Source organism: Pelophylax lessonae (assembly GCF_965119305.1).
Source record: "Pelophylax lessonae genome assembly, chromosome: 7".
NCBI lineage: Eukaryota > Metazoa > Chordata > Amphibia > Anura > Ranidae > Pelophylax > Pelophylax lessonae.
Window position 1 is genome coordinate 45,090,463 of NC_138774.1, and position 16,693 is coordinate 45,107,155.

The 16,693-nt window shown below is 43.8% G+C and overlaps 3 protein-coding genes across 5 annotated transcripts in view; 1 reads left to right on the forward strand and 2 right to left on the reverse strand.

The window, feature by feature from the left end:
* The window catches only part of TAP1 (transporter 1, ATP binding cassette subfamily B member), an 895,619-nt gene that overhangs the window by 631,951 nt on the left and 246,975 nt on the right, over positions 1 to 16,693 (forward strand). The window lies entirely within an intron of this gene.
* Positions 1 to 16,693, reverse strand: part of LOC309560896 (class I histocompatibility antigen, F10 alpha chain-like) — a 291,577-nt gene that overhangs the window by 248,549 nt on the left and 26,335 nt on the right. For both annotated transcript variants that reach the window (XM_082264583.1, XM_082264584.1), the window contains exon 2: positions 14,399 to 14,659. In XM_082264583.1, coding sequence (XP_082120709.1) covers positions 14,399 to 14,659 — 261 coding nt within the window. The remainder of the gene's footprint in view (positions 1 to 14,398; positions 14,660 to 16,693) is intronic.
* LOC309560894 (class I histocompatibility antigen, F10 alpha chain-like) overlaps positions 1 to 16,693 on the reverse strand; it is a 392,531-nt gene that overhangs the window by 58,425 nt on the left and 317,413 nt on the right. The gene's annotated exons all lie outside the window — the stretch shown is intronic.

The following is a 16,693-nucleotide window of genomic DNA, read 5'->3' on the forward strand; positions in this document are numbered from 1 at the left end:
TGTCTTATTGTATTCCCTTACTCTGAATAGTTTGTTCCTTATGCTATGGTCGTCAGTACAGTATTTGTACATTGATATCATATCCCCCCTCAATCGTCTCTTCTCCAGAGAGAATAGGTTCAGTGCTTGTAGTCTTTCCTCATAGCAGATGTCCTCCATTCCCCTAATTATTTTTGTTGCCCTTCTCTGGACTCTTTCCAGTTCCAGCACATCCTTCCTGAGGACCGGTGCCCAGAACTGGACAGCATACTCCAGATGTGGCCGGACCAGAGTCTTGAAGAGTGGAAGAATAATCTCTTTATTTCTGGAGTGAATCCCCTTTTTTATACATCCCAGTATTCTGTTGGCTTTACTTGCAAGAGCTTGGCATTGCATGCCACTGCCAAGCCTGTTGTCTACCAGTACCCCCAAGTCCTTTTCCATCCTAGACTCACCCAGAGGTTCCCCCCATAGTGAGTAGCTTGCTTTCTGGTTTTTGGCCCCCAAGTGCATTACTTTACATTTATCAACATTAAACCTCATCTGCCATGTAGTTGCCCACCCCGTTATTTTGTTCAGGTCCGTTTGTAAGGTTTCTACATCCTGCATAGAAGATATCGGCATGCCTAGTTTAGTGTCATCTGCAAATACTGAGATTGTACTCGATATCCCCTCCTTCCAGAATGGTCCTGTATTTGGCTCCATCCATCTCCCCATTAATTTTAACCATCTTCCCTGTCCCTGCTGAAGAAAAGCAGGCCCAAACCATGATGCTGCCACCACTACCATGTTTGACAGTGGGGATGGTGTGTTCAGGGTGATGAGCTGTGTTGCTTTTACGCCAAACATAACGTTTTGCATTGTTGCCAAAAAGTTTGATTTTGGTTTCATCTGACCAGAGCACCTTCTTCCACATGTTTGGTGTGTCTCCCAGGTGGCTTGTGGCAAACTTTAGATAACACTTTTTATGGATATCTTTAAGAAATGACTTTCTTCTTGCCACTCTTCCATAAAGGCCAGATTTGTGCAGTATACGACTGATTGTTGTCCTATGGACAGAGTCTCCCACCTCAGCTGTAGATCTCTGCAGTTCATCCAGAGTGATCATGGGCCTCTTGGTTGCATCTCTGATCAGTCTTCTCCTTGTATGAGCTGAAAGTTTAGAGGGGACGGCCAGGTCTTCGTAGATTTGCAGTGGTCTGATACTCCTTCCATTTCAATATTATCGCTTGAACACTGCTCCTTGGGATGTTTAAAGCTTGGGAATTTTTTTGTATCCAAATCCGGCTTTAAACTTCTCCACAACGGATCTGCCTGGTGTGTTCCTTGTTCTTCATGATGCTCTCTGCGCTTTAAACGGACCTTTGAGACTATCATAGTGCAGGTGCATTTATACGGAGACTTGATTACACACAGGTGGATTCTATTTATCATCATTAGTCATTTAGGTCAACATTGGATCATTCAGAGATCCTCACTGAACTTCTGGAGAGAGTTTGCTGCACTGAAAGTAAAGGGGCTGAATAATTTTGCACGCCCAATTTTTCAGTTTTTTATTTGTTAACAAAGTTTGAAATATCCAATAAATTTCGTTCCACTTCATGATTGTGTCCCACTTGTTGTTGATTCTTCACAAAAAATTACAGTTTTATATCTTTATGTTTGAAGCCTGAAATGTGGAAAAAGGTTGCAAAGTTCAAGGGGGCGCCCGAATACTTTTGCAAGGCACTGTAGATGACCCCTCCCCCAGTGATGGTGACACGGGATGTGTGGATTATGGAATAATTAGAATATTTTCCCTGCTCATGGCTGCAGATTGTACAGAGAGATCATGTGACAGGAAATCCAGAAAGAGAACCGACATCTCCTCAATAATCACCTCTTGGTGTCACCTGAGAGACAATACACGGCCATTGTACACCTTCCTCATCCATCTTATACTATTCATACATAGACAGTCCCAATCACAGAATGCTTCCTGTAGAAGACTGACTAAATATGTCTGTAATACTCCCCCCCCCCCCCCACAGAACAGGAATGGGAGATTCCACATTATACATCTGCTGGGGGGAGCAGTCTATGTTGTGTCATTTCTGGGGGTCCTCCATGTATAATACACACAGGAGACCTGACAGGGGACCGACATCCATACTTCTCTATGGAGGCCCCAGACTGGAAGTCAGCTGTGCATGGAGGAAATCATTCCCCTCACTCTACAGTGGGTGTGTCCTGTGTGCACCTGGAATATTCACCTTTTGCAAGCATGTGATTGGTTGCTTAAAGTACACACTGCTTCCATTCATGTAATAACTTTCACTTTGCTTAGTGAATAACCTCTACTATTTGTGTAAAACCCAATCAAAATGTCCCATAAACAGAAGCACCAAGAGGGGTCACACACCATAATCACAATCAGAGGTCCCTGGGACCCTCAAATGTGACATCCCAATTCCCTGGTATTGGAGGAAATGCATGTACCCTCCCACAATGCATTGCTCTGTGCATCCTATCCATAGGTCAGGTGAGAGGAGCGATGTGTATTCTCCAACTATGTCACATTAGAATTGTAATATGGATTTATCCCCGGCTGGGTCACACTTGTGTGACATGAAAGTCGCACCATTTCCAGCGTGACTTTGCTGTACCACTTCCCTGCGACTTCAACTGATAAGAAGCATTCCTCTGCGACTTTGATGGATCAGTGTTTTTTTTTTTACCCTCACCTCTCCTCCCTGGTCATCCTTGCTGCCTAAAAACTTTCCTCCCAAGCACATTCCATTTACACCTGAGTGTAGCAGAATCGCATGTTCCCGCTCCCATTTTTGCATGTTTTTGAAGAGTTTGAATGAACTGCCCGACATGCGTGACAAATGCCCCAAAGTAGCTCTAGAACATTGTCAGTCATGAAGTGTCACATTTTTACAGATCTCATTTTGCACGCATCTGCTAACTCTGATGGGGGGGCATTAACAATTAGGCCGCATTTACATCTGCATGTCACCCGCACAGAAAACGCATGCTTTACCACACATTTCAGAAATGTACATCACACTTGTTTCCATGAAATCAAAGCAATTGTGATGTGCGTTTCTGAAACGTGCGAAAAAGTGCATGTTTTTTGTGCGAGTTGCTGTGCATTTGGAAACGCACAGATGTGAATGCAGCCTAAATGGTAACGCAAGCATGACACACATTGCCGCACATTTTTGAAATTCAAGGCAAAGCATGATTTTTCTTGCAGGTTGTCGTGTGTTTGGAAAAGGTGTAGATGTGAATAAATGGTAACGCAAGCGTGACGCAAGTTGCCACGTGTTTATGAGACACAAAACAAAGTTCACGTTTTCTGTGTGGGTTGTCATGTGTTTTGAAATGCGCAGATGTGAATGCGGCCTAAATGGTACCGAAAGCGTGGCGAACATTGTTGCACATTTTCTAAATGCATGACAAAGCATACATTTTCTTGTGGGTTGCCATGCGTTCGGAAACACGCAGATGAAAACACAGCCTAAAATGGTAACACAGACATGATGCACATTGCCGAGTGTTATGTAAATGTGCAGCAAAGCGTACTTTTTTTTGTGCGGGTTGCCATGCGTTTGGAAATGCGCAGATACAAATAGTAATGTAGTTGTGATGTGCGTGTGGCAGATTTTCAAAATACGTGGCAAAGCATGCGTTTTCCTGAGGGTTGTCGTGCGCTCAGAAAGGCACAGATGTAAACAAATGGTAATACAGGAGCGACACATGTTTTGGAAGTGAGCGGCATAACGCACATTTTCTATGCGGGTTGCTGTGCATTTAGAAACGCTCAGATGAAAACGCAGCCTAAATGATAATGTAAGCTGGAGGCACATTTCCACACATTTTTGATATGCACAGCAAAGCGTGCATTTTCCATGATGCTCACTGCTGCATGCTTGGAAACACGCAGATGCAAATGCAGCCTAAATGGCAATGTAAGCACAACATGCGTTTCCACACATTTTGGAAATGCACAGCAAAGCACGTGTTTTCTGTGTGAGGTGCTGCGCTTTCAGAAACGAGCAGAAGCAAATGCGTGCATTTCCAAAATGCGCAGCAATGCACACGTGTTCCTATTTAGCAGTGTTAATTTTGTCAACTAAAATGTTTTTGTCGACTAAATTAACACAATTTTAGTCGACTAAAACAATTCAGATGACTAAAATACGACTAAAACTAAAATGGCATTTTAGTCATAAGACTATAACTAAAACTAAATTGAAAATTGACATCAAAATGAACACTCCTCTGCTGGCCATTTCTAAATCGGCAACACAATTCCATCCAGAGCCTGTAATAATCGCACATTAAAGTTTAACCACTTTACCACCGGAGGATTTTGCTGTCTTACGTCCAGGCCACTTTTTGCGATTCGGCGCTGTGCGACTCTAACTGACAATTGCGCGGTCGTGCGACGCCGTACCCAAACTAAATTTATGTCCTTTTTTTCCCACAAACAGAGCTTTCTTTTGGTGGTATACTGGTATTTGATCACCTGTGCAATTTTTACTTTTTGCGCTATAAACAAAAAAAAGAGCGTTTATTTTGAAAAAATAACAATATTTTTAACATTTTTTTATATGAAATTTCCCCCCCAAAAAATGTAAAAATCTAAATTTTTTTTAATTTTTGGCTAATTTGTTTTCTGCTACATAGGTTTGGTAAAAAAAAAATCACAATAGGCGTATTTTGATTGGTTTGCGCAAAAGTTATTACGTTTACTCACTAAGGGAAAGATTTCTGTCATTTTTGGTGTTTTTTTTTTTTTTTTAACGAGTAATGGCGATTTTTTTTTGCAGGACTGCGACATCGCGGCGGACAGATCGGACCCTTGACTGACATTTTTGGCACTTTTGGGCTTACCAGTGACATTACTACAGTAATCAGTGCTATATATATGCACGGTTACTGCAAAATGACACTGGGAGGGAAGGGCTTAATTTTATTGGAGAGGGAGGGGTTAATGTATGCCTGGTGCTTACTGACGTGTGTGGGGGGAGGTTACTGAGTGAGTCAGGGACAGATCGCAGGTTTAGCTATGCTGAACACTGCAATCTGTCACTCCTTGTCACTGAGGAGATCCGCCCGCTCTGTTTACACAGGCGGGCGGATCTCCAAACTAGATTCCCCGACGATCGGGGAAGAGCAGCGGCCATTGCCGCCACTCCTCTCCTGGACCGACTCCCGCTGTGAATGAAACCTACAGGGGGAGGAGTCCAGTGATGTAGTACTATGTCGCTGGACGATAACGAACCACTTTGCCGCAGTACGGTCAAAGTGACCGGTCGGCAAGTGGTTAAACATGTATTGCACCACCGCATAAGTAAGGGACATCTACTAAGCTGCTGAAAACTAAAAAATTAATAAAAAAGGCTTTTCTTATATTCTTCCCTAATATTTAATGTTGATAATATATTCAGGTAATTTGTGCAATGACATTACAGTCAATGGAGTTTATAGTTTTTTTGGGTTTTTTGTATTTTAAAGTTGCACTTCAGTTTGTCAAAAAGCAATATTTCTGTTTGTTTATGAAGCTTGGTTTTATTTATAAAGATGTTATTTATCACAATGGCTAAGCCCCCGTTCACACTAAGGTGACCTGTGAGGCGACCTGGTCGCCTCACAGGTCGCCTCCCATAGGGAAGCTGCGGACCCGTTCTAATAGGAGTGACACAAGTCAGCACCTGCCTCTTGGGGTGGGCCTTTTGGCCAGCACCAGAGGAATTTTTTATTCCTGGCCGGGGGGCCTGCCAAGGTCCTGCACTTTGGCACTACCCAGCACTTCTCCACTTCCCTTCTCCACTTCCCTTCTCCACTTCCCTTCTCCCCACTCTGTTTTTCTTTGTTGTGTGTTACGTTTGTCCCTTTTTGGTTGGATCACTTGCACGATGAGTATGGCGTAGGTCCTCGGGCCTGCCCTGAAAGTCTTGGGAGGGGGTGGATATGGCCTTTTGGCTTAGTTCGCCCTCTCTCATGGGGTCTCCCTTCGGGGGAGCCCCACCTAGTACTTGGGGTGGGCTGTTTCGGCAGTCCCCCTGGAGAACGGGGTCTGCCTGGCTTCGGCTGGGTGGACCTAAGTGAGTACCTCAGTCCCTGTCAGGAGCTTCGCACCCTGGGGGATCAGGGTCAGGGCCCTTCCTCTTCGGAGGAGGGCCATGTGTGTACGCCTTGTGCACTTTTTTGTGTGTCTCACGTTTGCGTGTGTGCACTTTTTTATGCACCGTTGTTAAGTCCTTTGAGTGTGTTTCACACACCACAGGCTTTAAAAAAAAAAACAAACAAGTCGCTCCGACTTAGAAAAAGGGTCCGGAGCTTCTTTGGGGCGACCAGGAGGCGACCGCCATAGACTTCAATGTTATGAAGTCCGTGGCGGCCGCTCCGAGGTCACGGCGCGAAGTAGCGTCGCTTGCATGTGAACGGGGGCTAAATCTGTGTCTGTAGTGCGTGTTCAAACCTTATAATAACATATTATTAGTGCTCCAGGAGTATACAATTTTTACTCCAGGAGTATACAATTAATTTGGAAATGCTTAAATAATGCATTACAATTAACCTAAACCCATTCCATTTGTAGTTGACTAAAATGTACTGGAGATTTTAGTCGACTAAAATATGACTAAAACGATTCAAATGACTAAAATACGACTAAAACTAAAATGGCATTTTAGTCAAAAGACTATAACTAAAACGAAATCGAAATTTGATGCCAAAATTAACACTGCTATTTAGACTGCGTTTGCATCTGCGTATTTCTGAATGTGCGGCACCCCGTACAGAAAACGTGGATTGCAATTTAGGTTGTGTTCGCAGCTGCGTGTTTCTTAATGCGTGTCGTGCGTTTACTGTGTGGGCTGCCATGCGTCTGAAAACACACAGATGTGAACACAGCCTAAATGACAAAGCAATGTCTGCTTGCCGCGCATTTCATAAAAATGAGGAAAATTGCATGTGTTCTGTGCAGGTTGCGGCACGTTCAGAAATGCACAGCTGTGAATTCAGACTAATTGTTACTGACACCCCAATGGTGGTTAGCAGACGCATGTTCTGCTGTGTAACAAAATGTGCTACAAACAATCCCAAATGTGTGACACTTCACAACCAAAATGGTTCTTGAGCTACTTTGGGGCGTTTGTTCTGTGTAGGGCTGCCCATTTATGTGAATGGGTTGCTCTATGTGCGATGTGTTTTTAGGCGTGAAAAAAAAGCACAAATAAATGCGAGCAGGAAGATGCGTTTCTGCTATGCTCAGGTGTGATTGAGATTTAGGCAGCAAGGATGACCAGGGAGGAGAGGGGAGGGTTGAAAAAAAAAAAAAAAGATCCTTCAAAATGCCATTCTTATCTATAATGATGCGACTTCTGTGAGAGAACATAAAAGTCTATGGGGCCAGATCGCATTGAAAATCATACAAAAGTAGTGCAGGAACATTTCTTTTTTGTTACTGCGACTTGAATTTTGGCAATTAAGATCCACTGATTGAAATACATGGGATGCGACTTGTCATGCAACTTTGAAGTACAAAGTTGCATGACAAATTGCATTGATGTGAACCGGGACTTAGAGTGGGTGGCCCCCTGAGAGCCAGGCTGATAAGGCTGTGATATGTACTGGCACCTCATCATACCTTCATCTAATTAAAGTGTATGTATAGATGAAACTATTTTAGTCTTTAGATGGAGTAGGGAAGGGTTACACCCCCATTAGGGGATTTTTGCTGTCTTGGTCATTGTAATATTTCCCCTCACTTTCTGATTGGCTGATAAAGATTACCGGGACTAATACAGAGGAGAACAGAAACTGATCACAACTGTTATTGCAGCACTGAGCGCGTTTTACCCCTTAACTGTCATCATGATGATTCTGTACTGCATTACATCTGTATGGCTGTCAAAGGGTTAAATAAGACACACAGCCTGTACTGAGAGAAGTCTGCTGCCTCCCATTGCTGACATTCTCCTAGAACTGTTGGCTGGCTTTCCTTTGTCACTAATACTCTGATTCACTCACAAAAAGCATGCAGCAAGTGAAGTCACAGCGAAGTCTTGAAGTATAAGTCGGCCAATAACCTTTTTTCCCAGTTTTGGAGAGAGTGAAGAAGGATTACAACTCCTGCAGAGTTTTTATTGCTCCCCAGGGCTCCATTACAGAGAATTCGGCTCATTTCCTGTCCTGCTGACAACCAAAACAGGAAGTGAGGAAAACTCTGCGACAGACAAAGACAGAATGAAATATCTGACATGAGTTCTATCCTTCCTCTACTCTAATAATAAAATCATACTTATCTATAACTGTGTTGCTGTAAGAGATTTCCCTGACTTTTGGTTTGGTAAAATGCAGTCAGTAGGACAGGAAGTGAGAGTAAAAACCTGGCAGGGGTACTTACCTTTCCACACCTTATTCAAAACTAAGAAAAAAGCTTTGACTGGACTTACACTTTAATCTAGCTTCTTGTTCTGGGGTCATGACCCCAAATATATGGAAAGCAATGAATGAGGATGAGAGGCGGGCAGATAGGGAGCCGAGTATAGGCCTCATCCACAATGGATGTTAGCAAAACTCCATAGAAAGCTGTAGAAGGAGTTTGTCAGCATTTTTGCAGAAGCGTTTTTTAGATTTTTTTTTTAGCAAAACTAAATTCCCACAAAAAAAAAAAGAAAAAGGATTTGAGTTAACAGGCCATAGTCTGTCAATCTCAAACAAAGAAACCAACTAAGGGCACTCCAGACTGTAAGTGAATATAAAAAGTGATACATTTTATTTGGCACGTATGCCTGAAAAAGCAAAATGAATGAAGACAAATCAGGGTGGCATAGGAGACACTGGATAACAATACAATAAAAACCATTAAAATACACACAAGCACATGTGCAGTGGGGACTCACCACACAATATATTATCACAGAACCAGACAGGCATCAACATACCATGTAGGTTGATTGCCGTGTATGGTGATGTGAGAGGACCTCACATAAATAACCTAGGAGCTCATGATCCCACTATATTGCAGACTGATACCAGGATGCAGGCACGGTGAAGTGCAAAGTAATGTGACTTAATTGAAGTAAAATGCTGATATTCAATGCTGGAGCAAACGAAATCTGTGCTAGATGGAGGTGAAGAGTGTACAGGGCACTGTTAGTCCATAAAATAGAAGCCCCTCAGTAGCAATCACAGAATACTATGGAGTGCACAGTTCCCGTTGAAGGCTTCGGGAGTCACAATAGTGATGATATAGATCGAGAAGATCGTTTTGAAAACCGAATCCTGTATTCAGCAAATTTCAGTTGATAAATGTCCACCTACTAGCGGAGAGGCCGTACTGGTCCCAGTGGCGGGGCCGAATCACCAGGGTGACAAGTGTACAGTCGGCAATTACCTGTAATGGTGGTGGCTAGATGAGCTGGACGAGTCGTGCCATTGGGTCAGGCAAAGAGGTCATGTAGGTCAGTGGTGAAGTCCCGTTGCCCGGTTTGTCAGGTCCAAGATGCCGTCATTCGGGCGTTCGACCCAAGCGTTAAGCTACACCGGCGGCTGGGGATGGACTTCCAGGTCGGAGGTGACCGGCTGGCGTCACATCTGGTTTAGCGATCTGCCGGGTGCGTGCAGGGGAACAGCCCAGTAGTGGATAGACGGAGGATCCTGAGTCAGGAGGCAAACAATCACACGATGTGCAATGTGGTAACGCTGGACGCTGACGCGTTTCACCGACTGCAACGTCGGTTTCCTCAGAGCTAGTGTGGGAATAGATGGCGCCATGTTTAATACCATCAATGATTGGTCAAAATTGGTTCATTCAATACTGGTGTGTATATCAGGCAAATCTGATGGAGCTAAAGGAACATCATTGCTCCATGCTCCACCAGATGTCGCTGTGCTAACACAGCACCCAAGTGTATCTTTATGGCGAGATCTATTCCCCCAGCGTTATGGCCAAAACTTCCCATGGTTTACAAAGGTATACACAGGTGTTTGCTACACAAAGGTAGGCAGGAAAAGGATGTAAATCCCCCTATCACAGTGATCATAATAAACCATATGGGGAAATGGCCAAAATAACAAGTGAAAAACAGTACAGATTAAGAATGCTGCAACAGTGACAAAACGTAATAGGTATATGCATAAAAAAGAAGAATATGTATAAAAAAGTACATCGCTGTTTCCATTAAGGTTCTATACCTTAGATTTGAGGTGGAACTGATTATTTCCTATAGATATGGCCAGATTGGGGCAGTACAAAGAACAGTAGAGGCCACTTAGGAGTCCCTAATTTATGGAAGCCCTGAACCAGGCATAGTATATAGAGGTGACTCGGGAGAACGGAGGACAAGACTTAGTGGGTAAGGGCAGAGAGAAACCAGAGGTATCCCATGTTTCCCACAGGGGGAATGAAAATGTATTGTGTATATACCGGAATTTTACAAGGATGTTATAAGGGTCTATATTGCCAGAATGGAGATGGCCTGTGGGGGGAAAAACAGGTGTGAATTCGGGGTACCATAGAGACAACAGGGATGTTATCAGTTATGTCTCCGTGTCCCATCATTTTCAGTACAGCACACACGATGCCAACCCCGAGAGTTACGAGGTCAGAAAAGGATGTAGGCTAAACTCGACGTTTAAACCTTGGGGTACCAGGGATCCCATTTTGTAGATCCACATTTTTTCTTTTTGTAGAAGAACATTATCGAAGTCCTCTCGTCTTGCTGGCAAGTTTAAAGCATAGATGCCTCTAACCCTTAGGCCCTCGGGGTTGGCATCATGGTGCTCAAGAAAATGAAGGGGCACCGTTTTGTTGTCTACTTTCTTTTTGACGTCAGCGATATGTTCCGCAATACGTGTCTTTAACTGGCGTTTAGTCTTACCAATATAAGACTTATTGCAGGGACAAATTAGCTGATTTATCACTCGCTCAGTCTGGCAATTTATAAAGCTATTAATTGTGAATTCCTTTTGTCCGTTGCAACTCATAAAGGATTTAGATTTGATTACTGATTTGCATATGGAACAACGTCCACATGGGAACATCCCTTTCAGACGTGGCAAGGATGTTAGCCAGCTTTCACCACTTTTTGAGTGGACGAACTCTGAGTGACATAAGGTGTCCTTCAGATTTTTGGCCCGTTTGGCCGTGAGCAGGGGCCGTGGGCCCACTATTCGCTCAATCAGTGGCGACACTGTCAACACTTGCCAATGTCTCGAGAGGACTGTTCTTACCTGTTCCCATTGGGTACCATAGGGAGTTATAATGCGTGGATATGCAATTTCATCAGAACATGAACTTGCAATAGTGTTATCCTGGCCACCCAGTAAGGTTGATCTTGGTTTAAGGGCCACCTTTTTGCGTGCCTTTCTTATTGTTTTATGTGTATATCCCCTCTCTCTAAAACATTTATGCAGCTGCCTGGCCTCCGTCTGATAGTCTGCAGGATCGGAGCAGTTTCTTTTCAACCAAAGGAACTGTCCTACGGGTATACTCTCGATAAGGTGTCTGGGGTGGTGACTGTCAGCTACCAACAATGTGTTGGCAGCCGTGTCTTTGCGGTAGGTCGTGGTTTTAATCCTTCCATCCTCTAACGAAATTAACAAATCTAAAAAGGGTAGATGATTTGGGGTCACGGTGTAAGTGAGTTTAATGTTCCGGTCGTTTTCGTTCAGCTCATTGATAAATTGGTCAAGTTCAGAGGGGGTTCCTCCCAAGAGGAGCAGGACATCGTCAATGTACCTCAGCCACATAAGAGAGTGGCTGAGGTACATTGGGGATGGATATACTACCTGCTCCTCCCAGAGTCCAAGATGGAGGCACGCGTAGGCCGGAGCCCACGGGGCCCCCATCGATGTGCCTCTGATCTGTTGATAAAATAAATTCAGAAATTGAAAATAATTATGATGTAGCAGGAAATCCAAGAGTTCCACAACGAACTCGTTGTGGGCCCCAAGGTCCGGAAATTTGCATTCAAGGAAGTGAGTGACAGCCCTAAGACCCCATTCGTGAGGGATCGACGTGTATAGACTTTCCACGTCTATACCTACTAACAAGATGTTGTGCATAGCAGGGGTCATTGACAGTCTCCTGAGTACATCCCTCGTATTCTGCACGAATGAGGGTAGGCTAGTCACCAGGTCCTTAATAAGGGCATCTATAAACTTCCCTGTTTTTTCAAGGGGACCCCCTATTGCCGAAACAATAGGTCTCCCTGGGGGATTGCTTAGGGACTTGTGTGGTTTGGGAATAATATAGAATGTAGGGATGTTGTAGTTTTTAACCGTCAGGTGTTCGGCTCTTTTTTGGAGATTAGGTCAGCTTCTTTCGCGAGAGAAATCTTGTAGTTAAGGGCAGAGACAAGGGAGGGAAAGGGACTATTTCTGAGCTTCTTATAAGTGCTGGTATCACTCAGCTGTCTCTGAATTTCCTTAACGTACATGTCTTCGCTCAGTAGTACCACATTTCCTCCCTTGTCACTGCCCTTTATAACAACATTGGGTGCCTCTGCCAATTCCCTCAAGGCTATTCGTTCCTCCTTGGACATGTTATCGGTTCCGTCCCTCTGCCACCTAATTTTACCCAGGTCCTCACGGACCAAGTCCAGAAAGACCTTAATATTTCTGTGTTTAGAGAGGGAGGGCATTTTTGTGGATTTTATACGTAAATTTGCATCTCTTCTGACTAGATCTTTGATTTTAGTTTCCTCATCCGTCTCTTCACCTTCCAGAAGTAGGGAAGTGAGTATTTCTATTAACTCGGTGTCTTCCTCAGATAGGGGAACATCTTTATCCGAGTTTTCTCTTTCCCCACTATGCCAAATCTTAAAAATAACTTTCCTAAGGAAGAGAGAGACGTCCTTGAAGACCTCGAATTCGGTCATCGCGGAGGTTGGTGCAAAAGATAGTCCCTTGCTTAGTAGCCTAACAAATCAAAATCAAAATCGGAGAGGTTTACGACTTTGAGGTCACCTGGAGCTGAATTTATCTGTGTTTTTTGAGGCTGTTGGACCTCGTGGACCTTAGTGGACCCACTTTGTGTTGGCCCTCTCCGCTTTTGATTTTCGGATTTACCTTCTCCCTTTGGGGACCCCTTGGTGGTTCTAGTTGCTGGGGATGTATATCGTCGGGTTGTAAGTCTGTTCCCGGTACTAAAAAAGACACAGATTTATCACCTGTGTCCGATTCACTTCCGGATGATTGTCCCCTGTACCAGCTGGGGTTTCTAATTCTCCTAGATTTTCCTCTAGACCTTCTCCTGCTTCTATTTATGGTTGGATTGAAGAGATCTTCACTCTTGCAATCGATAATATTTTGTCTGAATTTATTCTGTTTGTTGGTTTTTAGATTCTTCTGAGTTTTTTCTACCTCTTTTTTAAGATTATCGTTGAGTTTGTGAAACTCATCTTTATCTTTGTAGTGTTCAAGGGCAGCTGAACTAGCTTCTATCTCGGTTTGAAGATCCTGTAACTGTAGTTTCTCCTCCTCTATGATTAAATTCATCACCTGTATGCCTCTGGCAATACAGTCCTTTTTCCCCACTTCCAGGAATCTGGGGGTATGCAGGTGTTGAGCGGGGATTAGTCTCTCCCTAAGTCCCCTGGGTATAATCTGGTGTGAAATATGGGATTGGAGGGACGCAGTGTCCCATTTTCTATTTAGGGATTTTAGCACCAATTTTTTATGTTGTTTAAACAGGTTGCTGAGTGGCTCTAAGGAGGAGGGATCAGGTTCCCCCTGGTTGTTAAAGGCTACCTCTATTCTCATCCGATGCCATCCGATCCGATCCGCTGGACGGATGGAAAATAGGGTTTCCATCTGTCCAGATTTGACGGATCGGGTCGGATGTCAGCGGACATGTCTCCGCTGACATCCGATGCCCCATAGGAATGCATGGGGGGACCGTTCAGATCCGCCAAAAAAACGGACAGGCGTATCTGAACGGTCCGCCTGTGTGAAAGGGGCCTTAGAGCGTTTTTACAGCTGAAAATCTCCTCTCAGATCCCACTAATTCTGGGATTTTTTCCAGCCAGAAAACCCCCCTTGCCAAAAACTGCTGATAAGAGGCTGTGTGTGCATGGAGACAAAGGAGAACATGGGGGGAGATTACTGGCTGCAGGAAGAAACATCTGACACCAAAAATATATGCTGTAAAATCGTCCCGTGTGCATGAGGCCTTAGAGGTCAGCTATGGCGGCCTCCATATCTCTCTCACTCCAGGATTCCTAGAAGTAGTTTTGTATATTTTATAGATGTGATGATAATTCTGATCAGAGGAGGGAGGAATTTATTCATCAAGCTGTGATCTTCTATAAATCTGTCTCATAGAATGTCTCATCTCTCCCCTCCCCCCCTGTATCCTGTCTGCAGAGTTTGTATTCGGTGTAATAAAGAAATAGAAATGTAAGAATTGTCTCACCTCCAGTCTGGTTGTATCTCTTCATCAATGTCTGTACACTGTATTTGTAAACAGCCTCAGCACCCCGACTTATCTGTGTGTTCTCCTCCCAGTATTCAGGTTCCAGTTTTTTCATCCACTCAGTCTTGGGAAGACGCTGCCGGGTGTCACTGTTATAATTTGTTATCTCCCGATCATCCACATATCCGACAGAAGAGAACTGAGGGAGTCCGGATCCCGGAGAGGAGACTCCGGTTCTATAATATCGCAGAGTGTGACTGTCTGATAGAGAGACATACAGATGGTTATATATACATCCTCTACACATCACACACTAGAATGCTGGGAAGAGAACAATGTACTGAAATAATCCCTCCAATGTGATAAAGATGATATGAATTTATTATTAAATACAACAATCCCATCTATGAACTGTCATTCCATTTATCTCTGATCTCCACTCACCATCATGTATGATGTAATGGCAGCCAGTCCTGTCCCAGTACAATACCATGGGGGGGGGGGGGGGGGGAGTACTGGGAAGAGGGATTGGGTCTTGTAGTGTCACAATGATGTATGACAGTAACATTATACAATTGGCAGCATTGCAGCTTTATTATACCTGCTGTACAGAGAGACGGACACTTATAGTGATTTATGAAAGTAAAGAGCAGAGATAAATCCTTGCCGTACTCCTGCATTGTGGCCCTATGAGTGTGCAGATGGTTGCACACACAGAGCTTGCAATCACTGAGGGACAATTTATGATAATAAATGGTGGGATTGCATGCAATAACTCCCAACAGCTGAATGTAATAGAAGAATAATGGTGAGTATGGTGCAGTAAATTGCGCTCTGTTTTAGGCCTGTATCACACGTGCAATTTCACATCCAACCTAAATCACACAGAATTGCATGACAATGGAAATCATTCACATCAATGCAACTCTGTGTGGTGCGATTTTGTAAAAGGTTCTTGTACTACTTTGATGTGAATAACAGCGCATTTTTTCCCCATTCAATATGCAAATCACATCCAAAACACAAGAAAATTGCAATCGTACTGAAATCAGATCAAAATCAGATTGCAGTAGTGTGACCCGAGCCTTACAGTGCGTTTTTTATTCTTTATTTTGTTTGCAACAACATGTAAAATAAAGCAATACAGAAGAGCACTAAAACATAAAGATGAGTTATAAAATGTCTAATTTCTGTAAGGGTGAATTCACACATGTACAATGCTAAATCGCAGAGCAACCAGAGTGATTCAATGTTCTGCCCGCGCTGCATTGCCCACTGGCTAGTGTGGTGCATGATTCAGCGCAGCACGCTGTCCCTTTTTATTGCACCAGTTTCATTTAAAGTGTACAAAATATACACTTCATTCTCTGCAATGTCAGGCGGCACGATGCATTGGAATGAATTGTGATTGCAGTGTAATTTGGGTCGGTGTGGTGCAGTAAAATGCAGCATGTTGCAGTACAGGGGTAGCCTGTGTTGCAGTGAGAATGGGACACTTAGGAAACAATTGTCTCCGGTGTCTCCCTGCAGTGACAGAAGTTTTACCATGCGGTCACCACACATAGTGTGAAATGTCCCCGAGTCTTTTTAGTGTGGATCCGGCCTCATCCTGTGAAGGAATGTGATGAACACTTGTGAATTAAGCAAAATGTCTATTTTTCTATACATGTACATTTCTTTTTCTGTCTTCCTTACTCAAAATGGCCGTTACTAGATACACCCCCCCCCCCCCCCCCCCCCACCACCACCACCACCACCGACGATGGAATGTTAGAAGAAAGATGGATCCTTGGCACAGTGCCTTCAAGAGAAGATAACATTCATAAACTCAAAGGGGACCACCTTGTAATGGACCTGACTAATCAGAAAGCTGCAAATAATCAGTATTATGCTAATATTATGCTTATGACGTACTAACATATGACACCGCCTACTAACTATATAATAGGCTGTCCATTAGGAATAAACAAGAAGTATCATTTACCTGAACAATGCGTCAGTCTATGATATCCTCGTGCATGCACTCTAATTACCTATCTAATCAGATCCAGCAGCAAGGAATCTATTTTGAACCTGATTGAGGTTCCGAAACCATTACAATCCAAGCCAACATGCAGCTTCCGGGAAACCTCTATGGTGTAAATGGGTCCCAGGTGTGCCTAATCCTGACACTTCTTATCAATGAGTGTCCACAGTGGCATCGCTATGGGGGTTCAGCCCACACCCAGGTGATACCCACCGAGGGGTGACACCATCCCGAGAATAGCGGAGGGTCCTGGGTCCCGAGGTAAGGGC